Raw genomic sequence first — 14870 nt, 5'->3', positions numbered from 1 at the left:
CTCAGCTAACAATATTTAGAAAAACAATAACCCCAACCAATGGTAAGCAATGGGCGGGACTGAGCGCACTCTCAGCTAACAATATTTAGAAAAAGAATAACCCCAACCAATGGTGAGCAATGGGCGGGACTGAGCGCACTCTCAGCGCACTCTCAGCTAACAATATTTAGAATAACAATAACCCCATCCAATGGTAAGCAATGGGCGGGACTAAGGGCACTCTCAGCTAACAATATTTAGAATGACAATAAAGCCAACCAATGGTAAGCAATGGATGGCTCTAAGTGCTATCTCAGCTAACAATATTTAAAGAATAACAATAACCCCAACCAATGGTAAGCAATGGGTGGGACTGAGCGCACTCTCAGCGAACAATATTTAGAATAACAATAACCCCAACCAATGGTAAGCAATGGGCGGGACTTAGCGCACTCTAAGCTAACAATGTTTAGAATACCAATAGCCCCAACCAATGCTGAGCAATGGACGGGACTGAGCGCACTCTCAGCTAACAATATTTAAGAATAACAATAACCCCAACCAATGGTGAGCAATGGGCGGGACTGAGGGCACTCTCAGCTAACAATATTTAGAATAACAATAACCCCAACCAATGGTAAGCATTGGGCGGGACTAAGGGCACTCTCAGATAACAATATTTAGAATATCAATAACCCCAACCAATGGTGAGGAATGGGCGGGACTAAGGGCACTCTCAGCTAACAATAGGTATCAGTGGAATCCTATCAGCCAGACCTAAAATAAATACACAAAAGATCTAGACCCTTTTCTATGTTTCTGCCCCTGCAGTCGTTCTTCTTGTCCCTGCTTCCGAGCGGTCGCGACGTCTTTCTTCTATGGCCGCTCGTTGACTCCAGAGACGCACGAGCGGTGCGTGCCCCGTCACCATGGTAACCATGGGCCCGCGTTCTATTTCCCTTTTCCCGGGCGGCGGGCTGCAAATCAGGGCGGCGGGGCGGGGTCGGGGGGTTCTGGGGGCCAATGGCAGGGCAGCGGGGTGGGGACACGGGGTCCACAGGACCAATGACAGCAGGCGGGGCCGCGTCCCGGAAGCCGTGCCCGCCGGGCTTTGGGAAGCTGGCCTGGTACATCCTGCACGGGGACTTCGGTGACCCGGAGAGCAAGAGGAGTCGGGGGCGGAGGTGAGGAGGAGGGGGCTGTACCAATGGAGCAGGGGCGTGGGGGGCTCGGGAAATGTACCGCTGAGAACTGGGGGCGTCAGAGAAGGAGGATCTGGACCGGAGGGGGGCTGGGGGGTAACAGGGGAAGAAGAGGATAAACCATTATAGCAGGAGGGGGGTCTGTACCACTGGGACCTGAGGGAGAATAACCGAGGAAGAAGAGGATACACCATTATAGCAGGAGGGAGGGTCTGTACCACTGGGACCTGAGGGAGAATAACAGAGGAAGAAGAGGATACACCACTATAGCAGGAGGGGGGTCTGTACCACTGGGACCTGAGGGGAGAATAACAGAAGAAGAAGAGGATAAACCATTATAGCACGAGGGGGGTCTGTACCACTGGGACCTGAGGGGAGAATAACCGAGGAAGAAGAGGATACACCATTATAGCAGGAGGGAGGGTCTGTACCACTGGGACCTGAGGGAGAATAACAGAGGAAGAAGAGGATACACCATTATAGCAGGAGGGGGGTCTGTACCACTGGGACCTGAGGGGAGAATAACAGAGGAAGAAGAGGATAAACCACTATAGCAGGAGGGGGGTCTGTACCACTGGGACCTGAGGGAGAATAACAGAGGAAGAAGAGGATACACCATTATAGCAGGAGGGGGGTCTGTACCACTGGGACCTGAGGGAGAATAACAGAGGAAGAAGAGGATAAACCATTATAGCAGGAGGGAGGGTCTGTACCACTGGGACCTGAGGGAGAATAACAGAGGAAGAAGAGGATACACCATTATAGCAGGAGGGGGGTCTGTACCACTGGGACCTGAGGGAGAATAACCGAGGAAGAAGAGGATACACCATTATAGCAGGAGGGGGGTCTGTACCACTGGGACCTGAGGGGAGAATAACAGAGGAAGAAGAGGATAAACCACTATAGCAGGAGGGAGGGTCTGTACCACTGGGACCTGAGGGAGAATAACAGAGGAAGAAGAGGATACACCATTATAGCAGGAGGGAGGGTCTGTACCACTGGGACCTGAGGGGAGAATAACAGAGGAAGAAGAGGATACACCATTATAGCAGGAGGGGGGGGGGTCTGTACCACTGGGACCTGAGGGAGAATAACAGAGGAAGAAGAGGATACACCATTATAGCAGGAGGGGGGTCTGTACCACTGGGACCTGAGGGAGAATAACAGAGGAAGAAGAGGATACACCATTATAGCAGGAGGGAGGGTCTGTACCACTGGGACCTGAGGGAGAATAACAGAGGAAGAAGAGGATACACCATTATTGCAGGAGGGGGGTCTGTACCACTGGGACCTGAGGGAGAATAACAGAGGAAGAAGAGGATACACCATTATAGCCGGAGGGGGGTCTGTACCACTGGGACCTGAGGGGAGAATAACAGAGGAAGAAGAGGATACACCATTATAGCAGGAGGGGGGTCTGTACCACTGGGACCTGAGGGAGAATAACAGAGGAAGAAGAGGATACACCATTATAGCAGGAGGGGGGTCTGTACCACTGGGACCTGAGGGGAGAATAACAGAGGAAGAAGAGGATAAACCACTATAGCAGGAGGGAGGGTCTGTACCACTGGGACCTGAGGGAGAATAACAGAGGAAGAAGAGGATACACCATTATAGCAGGAGGGAGGGTCTGTACCACTGGGACCTGAGGGGAGAATAACAGAGGAAGAAGAGGATACACCATTATAGCAGGAGGGGGGGGTCTGTACCACTGGGACCTGAGGGAGAATAACAGAGGAAGAAGAGGATACACCATTATAGCAGGAGGGGGGTCTGTACCACTGGGACCTGAGGGGAGAATAACAGAGGAAGAAGAGGATACACCATTATAGCAGGAGGGGGGTCTGTACCACTGGGACCTGAGGGAGAATAACAGAGGAAGAAGAGGATACACCATTATAGCAGGAGGGGGGGTCTGTACCACTGGGACCTGAGGGAGAATAACAGAGGAAGAAGAGGATACACCATTATAGCAGGAGGGGGGTCTGTACCACTGGGACCTGAGGGGAGAATAACAGAGGAAGAAGAGGATACACCACTATAGCAGGAGGGAGGGTCTGTACCACTGGGACCTGAGGGGAGAATAACAGAAGAAGAAGAGGATAAACCATTATAGCAGGAGGGGGGTTTGTACCACTGGGACCTGAGGGGAGAATAACAGAAGAAGAAGAAGAAGAAGAGGATAAACGACTATAGCAGGATGGGGTCTATACCACTGGGGGGTGCGGTTGGTTGAAGAGGAATATACACTATGTAATTCTCTGTGTGGCGGGGGGCTGTGAACTCGCGTATTTGCACAATTTGTATTTTTGATTTGGCTAAATATGAATATTTTGCTAATAATATTCTAAAGTCTAAGAATGACTCTAGAGCAATTTTCAAAAAAGTGAAGGATATGACTGTCCCGGAGTGTACACAACCTAAAATCATGCCAACCCAAGCTCTGTGTGATAGTCTAGCGACTTTCTTTATGGAGAAAATAAGTAACATCATTGATGGACTGACTAAGAATAATTTTTCTCAGAAAGAATGTTTCACCATTAAAAACAATGAGATACGAGACTTTGGGAGGGATAATAGGGTAGAGTCAGGTCGACTGTCCTCCCTGAGTTAGTTTGACCCTCCCTCGGAGGAAACCTTTAATAAAATTGCAATGAGTGTATCTTCGGGGTCCCCTTTAGACCCTCTCCCTCACAGGATTTGGAAGGAGCTGGGCCCTGAGCTTTTTCCTATTCTGTACCAGATTAGCAATCGCTCTTTAACTTCTGGTTCAATGCCAGCTTGTTGGAAACGGGCAGTGGTTACTCCGCTCTTGAAAAACCCGACTCTGGACCCGACATGTGCTGGGAATTACAGACCAATCTCTCTTTTACCTTACCCTATCAAAATCATTGAACGACTGGTCAGCAACACTCTGTCTCAGTTCCTGGAATCTATCTCCAGGCTGGATGACGTTCAGTTCGGCTTTCGACCTGGCCATGAAACTGAGACTGCCCTAGGGACCATGCTAGACGACCTTTGACTGCGGGCAGACAGGGGACAATCGGGCATTCTTATTTTGCTCGAACTGTCTGCCGCATTCGATACAGTGAATCACTGTATCTTGTTGACCAGGCTGGAAGAAGTCGGGGTGTCAGTGGTGGTCTTAGTATGGTTTCGCTCTTATTTATCTGACAGAAGTCAAGCAGTCTCCCTTCCGCCATACCAGTCTAAATTTTCCAACATCCACCATCGCGTTCCTCAGGGATCGGCCATAAGCCCTATTCTCTTTAATATCTATATGAGACCCTTGATAGGAATTATGAAGGCCCATGGTGTGAGAGTGGTAAATTATGCCGATGACACCCAACTTTTTTTCTCCTTAGAGGGAGACCAGTCGATCTCCTTAGCAACCTTTCATGACTGCATGCAGGATACTGCCCACTGGTTAAGAACTAATTCACTCCAATTTAACTCAGATAAGACTGAAGTCTTATACTGTGCTGTGGGTAAGGTTCACCCCCTTTTCACCCGCACAATTTTTGGCCTCCCCCAACTACGTCTGCTCAGGTGCCAGCTGTAGCAGTACGTAATTTGGGAGTGATGCTTGACGCGAATTTGACCATGGAAATGCAGGTAAATAAGTTATAAGGAAATTGTTTCTCCCTGATTAAGGCATTAAGGAAGATCCTTCCGTTGTTGCAAAAGACTGCCAGAGCGTTGGTTGTTGGTAGCATCATCCTCAGTAGACTTGACTACTGTAATGCCCTACTATTAGAGGCCTCTACATTTTTGATTGAGCGCCTCCAAAGAGTCCAAACTGTGGCAGCCAAATTGGCATTGATGAAAACACGACGCTCGTCTGGTTCACTAGCCCTTGCTGAGCTTCATTGGCTGTTTATAATGCAGAGAGTTCAGTTTAAGTCTCTGTGTTTGGTCTTTAAGGCTCTTTATGGCCTGGGACCTATACCTCTTCAAGAGATCTTCACATGGTATATTCCATCAAGGCGTCTCCGCTCTGCCACCACCTGTGTGGTGAAAGTCCCGAAAATTCAAAGAGCTAGATCAGGAAGAAGAGCGTTCAGCTCGGCTGCTGCCAAGCTTTGGAACAGCTCCCTCTGGGATTTAGACAGCTGCATGATCTTCTACAGTTTAGGAAAAAGATCAAAACATGGCTGTTTCCCAGAGTTTGATGAACTCTGGAGCTGCCCTATCAGTCTATGCCTGTTTCTTCCCTCCACTGCTTGATGAGGATTCACGTACTAGCGCCAAGATACCCGTTGGGTGATAGCTGCGCTCTACAAGTACCATATACAATACAATACAATACAACAGTAGAGGCCCTACCACTGGGACCTCAAGGAGCATTACATGAAGGATAGGCTAAACCATTATCGGAGGAGAGGGTCTACACCGCTGGGACCCGGGGGGAATAACAGTGGAAAAAGAGGATAAAACAGAGCAGGAATGGGTCTGTACCAGTGGGGCCTGAGGGTGAATAACAGAGGAAGAAGAGGATAAACCATTATAGCAGGAGGGGGTCTGTACCACTAGGGCCTGAGGGTGAATAACAGAGAAAGAAGAGGATAAAGCATTATAGCAGGAGGGGGTCTGTACCACCAGGGCCTGAGGGTGAATTCCAGAGGAAGAAGAGGATAAAGCATTATAGCAGGAGGGGGTCTGTACCACCGGGGCCTGAGGGTGAATTACAGAGGAAGAAGAGGATAAACCATTATAACAGGAAGGGGTGTATACCACTGGGGCCTGTGGTTCAGGGGGTGAGCGGGGTGTAAAGAGGAAGTGGAGGTTTCAACATAGCAGGAAAGGCTATACCACTTGCACCAGAGGGAGAATAACAGACGAAGAAGAGGAGACATCATTATAGCAGGAGAGACTATACCACTGGAACCCCAAGGAGCATAACATGGAGGAGAGGTCAAACCATTATAGGAGGAGGGGCCTACACCATTGGGACCTGGAGGGGGTGTTAAGGAGGAAGAAGAGGATACACCATTACTGTAGGAGAGCCTAAATCATTGTTGTAGGAGGGTGTCTACACCAGTGGGACCAAGGAGAGGATAACAGGAAGAAAAAGTAAACCATAGTAGCAGGAGGGGTGTCGAATAACAGAGGAAGAAAAGGATAAAACATTACAGCAGGAGGGGGTGTATACCATTGGGGGTGGGAGGTAATAGAAAAAGAAAAGGATAAAACATTACAGCAGTAGGAGGTGTATGCCATTACAGCAGGAGGGGCTATATTATTGGGACGTGCGGGAGAATAACAGGAGAAGAAACTGATGCATCATTACAGGGGTCTATACCACTGGTACCTCAGGAAGGATGAGATGGCAGTAAGAGGATGTACTATTACAGTAGCAGGGGCCTGAAGAGGTTAACAAAAGGATAAACCTTTACACCAGGACGTAGTTTATACCACTGGAACCTGGGGAAGGATACCAGTTTTTGCTAACATCCCACAAATTCGTTGTAAGAACAAGAAAAGAAGTAGCGTTGGGGATGAGTAGCGCTCATCTCCCTTTGCCCACTCTTAGCCCCGTGCTGGATTTATTATTTAAGGGGAATTCAGCCCAGGAACCCCTTTCCCCCAGGGATCAATGCATTTTTTAAGGTAAGGAGAGCAGGCTGCTCTACCCCCCCGAGCCTTTTAAATTCCCTGGGGAGCCCATCCTACAGGGCTGTGACTTTTAATAAAAGGGAGTGGAGGCCGCATGGCCCCCCTCCCTATGACACTAATGGTCCCAGGGACTCCATCTGATGGAGCCGGCTCACATACTGTGTCCCAGGGTGCCCAGCACCCCAGGGCGCAATAATTTCCCTGTCCGCACCTTTGAAGGCAGGGAAACTTGTGTTTGCTCCCGCCTGGCGGGAGAAATTTCAAACCTCCTGACAAACGGGAGCAAACACAAAGTCTGCTTCCAGCCAGCTGGAGCTTTAACAAGCATTGGCATAGCCAATAGATCTCGCCTTTGGGACCTTGTAAGTTTTTAGCCATGCAGCACATTATTCTGGGTGCTTAACTTTTACAGGTTTTACTAGGTGTAGCACTGGGTGGGAGATTGCAAGGAAAACAAACGTACGCCACGTGATTGTGAAGAGGAAAATCTTCTCTTTAATTTACAATTTATACTGTTAAATACAAACAAAGAATTATCACCGCCTGCTCTCGTTGCTGCGGGGGGTAAAGAGGTGATGGCAGCTCTTATGCCCCCTTGTGTTAGCCTTCCTTAGCGCGAGGTGGTCGCTGTTGTAGGTGAGGCAACCAGTGTCCCCCAAGCACTACACCGTGCATCACTTGCTCTGGATGGCTCTTGGGACGAGCTGGTTTATTTATACATTTTCTGCTCATCTTAGGTTCGCACATAATGAGAGAAATGACCATTTTCAAATCAGAAAAAACACCCCACTGGCTCTGATTTATCTAACTACCATAAATGTTTAAAAAAAATATATATATATTTTAAATTACATGCTTTTCTCAAAACGAGACGCAACAAATCCTTCCATAAAAGGAGCCCCAATTTCGATTGGATGATATCTGGATTGTACGTACACTTGGGTTAAACAAAAACTCTTATTAAAAAAAAAAAACGAAAATGAGTTTGGCATGAGAGCAGCCCTAGCCGTGTGCATTTATTGTTTACATTGTTTGCCCTCTGCGCACCCCCTTTCCGCCAAACCCAGCCCTGGCAGGTAATGAAGATGGATACATTGTCAGGCTGCTGAACAATTAACTCTGGGGCCGACATGCAGGCTCGGCCTGAAAAGTGAGCAGGAGGCGGGGAGCTGCAAGGTATAGTCAGAAGGGGCCCTCCTAGGGAGGCTCCAGAGAAACAGGTGAATGCAACTCTTATCACCTACTCTGTTTCTCGACAGGGTTTTAAATGTGTACCACATGTGCTCTCTGGGCAATACGATTTATCAAAAGCTGTAGACCGCATTAAAGTGAACTACAGACTAAAAAACAAATATTCGTCACAATAGGTTAGTGCAAAGGATCAACTTTACCTCGTTCTTCCTGTAATTAGAACAAGCACGGCACGAAAGTGAAAGCGACCGCGACACAGGCCAATGTAAACAAGCGCGGCCATGCTAATAAGAAACAGATAGCCACTATGCACCGCTGCTTGCTCCCGCAAGGTGGATGCCGCCACACGCACGAGTGTTACTAAAGTGCAGACCGATTCCAAAAGGTCATCTCCTAGAGCAGCGCATGTGCGCTGTGCTAGGCTCGAACTAAAACTTCTCCTGCTGGCTGGGAGCAGACTAGACATCTGTCTTCCTGCCCGCACTGATGCGGGCAGGGAAACAGGTCAAGACATTACTCCCGCCGAGAGGGAGCAGCATAATATCTTCTTTATGCGGACAGGAGTAAAAATGGCTGCTGCAGCATGCAGGGAGCCACTGGGGCTGTGGGGGCTCCCCTTGCAGCCCCCAACATGTTGAAAGTGGGTGCCCCAGGGGGGCACCAAGGCACCCACCTAATTAAGATAGAGGCCTCAGGGAATGGGCTCTCCGGGGCTAAAATAGGCTCGGGTAGGGTCGGGTGCCAGGTGGGATTCGGCTGAAATTATGAACCACAAAGCCAAAGGTTCAGTTGATTGTAAACTTCACTGAAACCATAATATGGCAAAGTAAGACCATATGGCACATTATCCAGTATATATATCTTACATTTCGTGTTTATTTTGGGGTAGTAGGCTTGGGTGGGAAAAAAAAGTATATATTTTTTTGCGAACTCAGAAGTTTTTGAGTGAAATACCGAGCTATATTTTTTTCTAGTTGTCAGTAGAAAAGAGATGAAAAACGTATAGTTTAAAAAAATACCCTATGTTCTGTGTAAAGGATATTAGTCTGTAGAAGGGAGATACTGTTGAAATTACCTGAATGGTCAACCTAACGGTGGCTACGATTTGGAATTGTAAAATGTTAATTAAACAATAGACAGTGGTATAGTTATTTGGGGCTGTCACTGTGATTTGACATAGACCATAAAATCATTTCTGTATTTCACAGGTCCCTATGAAGTGGAGCTTCCAATCCATTTAAAAATAGCTACCTTGACCTATATGTGTGCATCCCAGGGTGGCCATCTTTGGTATTTTTTTAAACTCTCTATTAAAAAGCATTCAGATGTCTGCTTGTGCCAACACGTGCACTTGTAATCTTGGAATGTCATTTTTAAACTTTAGCCTGCCAGGGATGTGGTTGCATGCATGTGAACACAAGGGTGACTTAAAAAAACAAAATGTGTAATAAAGATTTACAAAAACATTTAAAATAAAACGTTGCTGGCAGCCAATGCATTACAGATGGGCGCTGTTAATTCTTGTTCACTTTAATACCTTTTGGCTTAGCTTTTTAACAATAAAACAAGTTTTTCCATTGACATGGCAAGTCTGGTTCGATCTGTCCAGGGGATGGGTGTGTAGTGATGGGAAGAGAGACAAGCAGTTTTTATCAACTTTAACTCTTATTGGAAACTTTGTTGTCTGTGACAGGAAAAAAGCTGAACAGCTTTACACCAAACTTGCTTTGCCTTTCGTGAAAGTTTGTCCAGTAGGTTTTGAGAAATTAGCATTAAAATGTACGTTGGTTGGTCCTGAAGGGTTTGATGATAAAGCCATCTTGAAAGTTGAAAATGCGTTTTTTGATTTGCCTACAAGGTTAGCACTGTTTGCACAGGATGTGGGAGATGCTTGGCATCCTTGTTAGTGTTGGACATTTGCACCGGTCCGTCGTGGAGCATACTTTGACGTATCTACATGACGTTTAGCAGACCTTCCGCATGTTTCGTCCTCTGGCATGACACGTTTTCATGGCCTAGTAACTTTGGTGCAGCTTAGTGCATATGTGAGCATGTTGGCAGGCTACCAGCAAGCCAAGCTCCCTGCAAGTATTTCTGCTTTCATGCGTATCTGAAGGGGAGGGGCAAGTCTGTGGGGAGGTGGGTCAAAAGGGATTTGATTTGCTAATACCTTTGGCTTAATTTCACACCCTTGTCCATTCTTGGTCCTTTACATTGCATGCAAATACTTCTAGAGGGGCACAGGTAAGGGAGGATAGCAAACAAGGGGCCGTTTGTTCTTGTTTAATGAATCTGAATGAAAGTTTGCACCTGTTGCAGTGCGGTGATTCCAGGTTTCAATGAGGTTAGATAAGCGGCATAGTAAAAGAGGGGCATGTGAAACACCTGATGTGTTTAAGTGCGAGTTAATACATCAGCACAGAATTTGGCACACTTGGTGTGTTTAACTTACATCTCCTATATGGACTTTCAGACGAGTCCATCAGAGGGGAATGCATGGTTAAAGAGGGTGTGAAATGATGACGTTGACGAGTCTGTCAGAGGGGTTGCATGGTTAAAGAGGGTGCGAAATAATAACTGACGAGTCTGTCAGAGGGGGATGCATGGTTAAAGAGAGTGTGAAATAATGATGTTGACGAGTCTGTCAGAGGGGGATGCATGGTTAAAGAGAGTGTGAAATAATGATGTTGACGAGTCCGTCAGAGGGGGATGCATGGTTAAAGAGTGTGTGAAATAATGATGTTGACGAGTCTGTCAGAGGGGGATGCATGGTTAAAGAGAGTGTGAAATAATGATGTTGACGAGTCCGTCAGAGGGGGATGCATGGTTAAAGAGAGTGTGAAATAATGATGTTGACGAGTCTGTCAGAGGGGGATGCATGGTTAAAGAGAGTGTGAAATAATGATGTTGACGAGTCTGTCAGAGGGGGATGCATGGTTAAAGAGGGTGCGAAATAATGATGTTGACGAGTCCGTCAGAGGGGGATGCATGGTTAAAGAGGGTGCGAAATAATGACTGACGAGTCTGTCAGAGGGGGTGCATGGTTAAAGAGGGTGTGAAATAATGACTGAAGAGTCCGTCAGAGGGGGTTCATGGTTAAAGAGGGTGTGAAATAATGATGTTGACGAGTCCGTCAGAGGGGGTTCATGGTTAAAGGGGGTGCGAAATGGCTTAGACGAGACCCCACAAAGTTAATCAGGAACGTTCAGCTTTGTTTTCTATTGGTATGTCAAGTTATGGCAAGTATAGGATCCAAGGTTTCTACTGATCTGACAAGCGTGATGAAGTTAAAGATAGGGGTGAAAAAAGCTATAATTTGCAGATTACTTTGGGAGCGATTGAGGAGTTGCATGAAAGTTGAGATGTCGGCATTGGCTCTCATTTACAAAGTGCATGTGTATCTGGTGGTTGGATGCATGGGAGGCTTGTTGCCTGTGGCAAACCACCAGTGCACACGTCCAAAGCACGGTGTGTTTGCATATGGCCTGGTCGGTGAGCAAGCCCTGCAGTGAACCACCCTACACAAAGCTAAAGGCTGTGCAAAACTGCAGTGGGGGCTGCCTGCTTCAAGATTACTAGTCACTTCCATATACACAAATGCGTACATCTAGCAGTAAAAGGCCTTTAACTTTCCCTGTTAAAAAATAATAATATGAATGTATGTTGGCTTGGATAATCACACTTCTAAATATGTGTTAAAAAATCAATCTGAAGGTCACTTAAGAACACAGTAAAAGTACAGTTGTAGTTACAAAAGCTGAAACGTAAAGGAATTAATGGAAGGTATTATCAGGTGTGTAGACTGCAGCTTTCTCAGCATGGGGAACCTCAACTTTTCCCAACACAGAGATGGTTGTTGATGGCTCTTTCTCGAGTCGATGGGTGGCTCTGCATGAGTGTTTTGGTTGGAAGATTGACTTGACTGTTTAAATGATACTGGGAGGTCACCCAACTAGTTAGCGTAGTGGATTCTGTTCTTAATATTATTAATGTCTAGCTATATGAGTTATTACCTTTTAAATCCTTAACATATGTTTCCGAGCCATTCTATGAGAGTATCTACTGCAAACATTACATGTTGAGTGCTTCTCATTTCTCCGAGTGTACACATTTTTCGTTTAATTTGGTGTATTGATGAAGTGGTGCACAAGTAGTTGTATGAAAAGTTATAATTAGGGCGGAGAGTGTCTAGAGTGATATATTTTGTTACACAGTCAGAAGTCTCAGAGTGGTGTGCAGGTGTACAGTAGTGTGGGTAGAGATGCATATTGGCTGTTTGACAGGCAGTGCTATCAAATCCGTGGTGTGCAATGTTTGCTGTAAGGCTGGTGCGGCAGCAGCATAGGAGGCAGAGACTGGATACAAAGGTTTTGATTGAAGTGGTATGTTGGTGTAGTGCAGAGGTATCCATCCTGTGGTGCACAACGTTTCTGGTTCCCTTGATGTGTAGGTTGGGGGCAGTGGGATAGACTAAGTGGTGTACAAAGTTTGTGGTTAGGGTGATGTGTCGGTGGGGTATAATTGCATGGAAGCACTGTGTAGAAAGTTGATGGCTAAGATGATGTATTGGTGGTGGGTAGGAGTGTAACCCCAGTGGTGTGCAAACTTTGTGGTTTTGGTAATGTAGCTGCGGAATAGGAGCGCAGTGCTAGGTCTGATGCCAGGGTGCCACTGTTTTCCAGACAATGTCCTGAATTTTAGCTCTGCTTACTTCCAGTGATTTGTTGCTTATGGGGGTCTGATGGCTGGGAATATGGTGGTTGTTTAACACTGCATCAGTGACTGTCCTTGTCCCCATTCAGGGCAGTCTGCAGAGACAGGAATGCAGCAACTTCAACCAGGAAACACAAGTTACAAAGACCTAATCCCGCACTCCAGGAAACGGTATGTGACCCTTTGGTGTTCCAGAGTATGGTGGATGATCCCCGATGCACTCAGAGTTGTGTATGTAACCTCACGCACTGCAGCGTAAGGGGTTAACCAACCCCTACACCACCATAAGCTGGGCGCTCTCCCTTTATCCAGAATACGAAAGACAATCGCCCACTCCAGGAAACGGTATGTGACCCTCTGGTGTTCCAGAGTATGGTGGATGATCCCCGATGCACTCAGAGTTGTGTATGTAACCTCACGCACTGCAGCGTAAGGGGGTAACCAACCCCTACACCACCATAAGCTGGGCGCTCTCCCTTTATCCAGAATACGAAAGACAATCGCCCACTCCAGAATGAGGTCATTGAACTTTTCTGCACTCCAGATTCAGGCATCTAACGCCCAGAAACCCTCTACTCCAATAAAATACTTTATTTCAAAGCTCTTTCCCTCCAGAATAAAGTGGGTAATCTCCCACAGTCCAGAATCCAACTGGTAATCCCTCTCACACCTCCGAATACGGTGGCTGACGCATCCCGTACCACACAGAACCGTGGCATATCCCTTCCACACACCATCATTTGGTAGATGAATCCCTCCTGTACTTCAGAATATTCTAGGAAGTCCTTCCACACTTAGGAACACAGGAGCTACTCCCGCTCACACTGCAGAATGCAATGGGTAATTGCCGCCACACTTGAGAATAATGTAGGTGATTCATCCTAATCGCTTCCACTCTATAACACCAATGTAGGACTTTGCTGCATTCCAGCAAAAGTATTGTAATCCCTCCCACACTTCAGAATACTGTGGATAATCCCATCACACTTTCGAATATAGCAAGTAATCCTCCAGCAACCTAGATTACAGTAGAGAAGCCACCCTCCACCGCAGAATGTTGGTTAATTCCTCTTGTTCTTGACAATCCAGTGGAGAATGCTTCTGACACTCCAGAGTATGGTGGGCAATCTCTAATGCACCACAGAAGCAGTCTCTAATTCCCCCTGCACTATGGAATATGGTGGGTAATTTCTTACACAGTTCAGAACATGTTTGGTAATGTTTGCTGCACTCCAATATATAGTATGTAATCTCTCACTCCAGATTACAGTTTATAAATCACTTCGGAACATTAGAATATGGTTGATAATCTCTAGGATTCCAGAATAAGGTATTTAATCCATTATACACACTGGAGTACAGCTCTTGCCTTCAGGGTTCTAATCCTTTTCTATAGTGAACCCTTTCTCTCCGTCTGTCTCTCTTTATCTACACACCTCGAGATTCGTTTCCACACATAGAAAAGAGTTCTGCTTTAGCTCAACACCTAAAACCTTTTCACTTTCAATGCATTTTTGTGCTGTTTGCTTCTGTACAGGTCCTTCTGAAAAGAGACTTCTATCCTTCGACTCCTCACCATCACCTTTTAAATATTCGCTAGACGCCAGACTGGATCTGGAAACCTTTAACAGTACTTCTGTGCACCAGTAGATGGCACAATGTGGCTCCCCACTGTTGCTTTTCCGCTCCTGAAATGATGTGCAGAGCATATATAGATACCACCGGCATGCGCTGATGTCATTTCCTTTCTAGTAAGATCAGGAGGTATTTCTCATCTCTTTGAGACCCCTACCTCAATCAAAAATGTATTTCTAAGTGCAAAGGACATGGCCCCTCCCCAAAAGACTGTAGCGAACAAATGTCTGTAGCAGATCCTTATCAGATTTGCCTGTGGTGCCTGGGGTCGAGCCGTGACTCTAAGGCCTGCAGTGACTGCGTCCGCTAACCTGAAGGGCATACAGATGGTGCTGCAAGACAAAACTACACTTCGCCAAGCACCAGAAAACTCTGTGACGAGACTGGTCACATTCGATTTTCAGAAGTCACAGGAGTTGTTCTAGGGTTCCGTCTTTGTCTCGATAAAGCTCCGTGAGCAATTCAAAGAAAACAAGCATTTACAATGCAATGGTCTCGGCAATATTATAGGTAGAGCTATTGGTATTGCTCATT

General features: G+C 46.6%; 1 protein-coding gene across 7 annotated transcripts in view; it reads left to right on the top strand.

Moving 5' to 3' along the window:
- Positions 1-1038: 1038 nt before the first annotated feature.
- ODF2 (outer dense fiber of sperm tails 2) overlaps positions 1039-14870 on the top strand; it is a 433573-nt gene continuing 419741 nt past the window's right edge. For 6 of the 7 annotated variants that reach the window (XM_085614083.1, XM_085614082.1, XM_085614080.1 and 3 more), the window contains exons 1-2: positions 1045-1163; positions 12791-12872. In XM_085614083.1, the coding sequence (XP_085470209.1) occupies positions 1045-1163; positions 12791-12872 (201 nt within the window). Of the gene's footprint in view, positions 1164-12790; positions 12873-14870 lie in introns of all 7 variants that reach the window. The other variant, XM_085614079.1, reaches the window with a different exon arrangement.

Source organism: Triturus cristatus, chromosome 1_2, assembly GCF_964204655.1.
Source record: "Triturus cristatus chromosome 1_2, aTriCri1.1, whole genome shotgun sequence".
Taxonomy (NCBI): Eukaryota; Metazoa; Chordata; class Amphibia; order Caudata; family Salamandridae; genus Triturus; species Triturus cristatus.
This window is presented reverse-complemented; position numbering and strand designations above follow the sequence as displayed.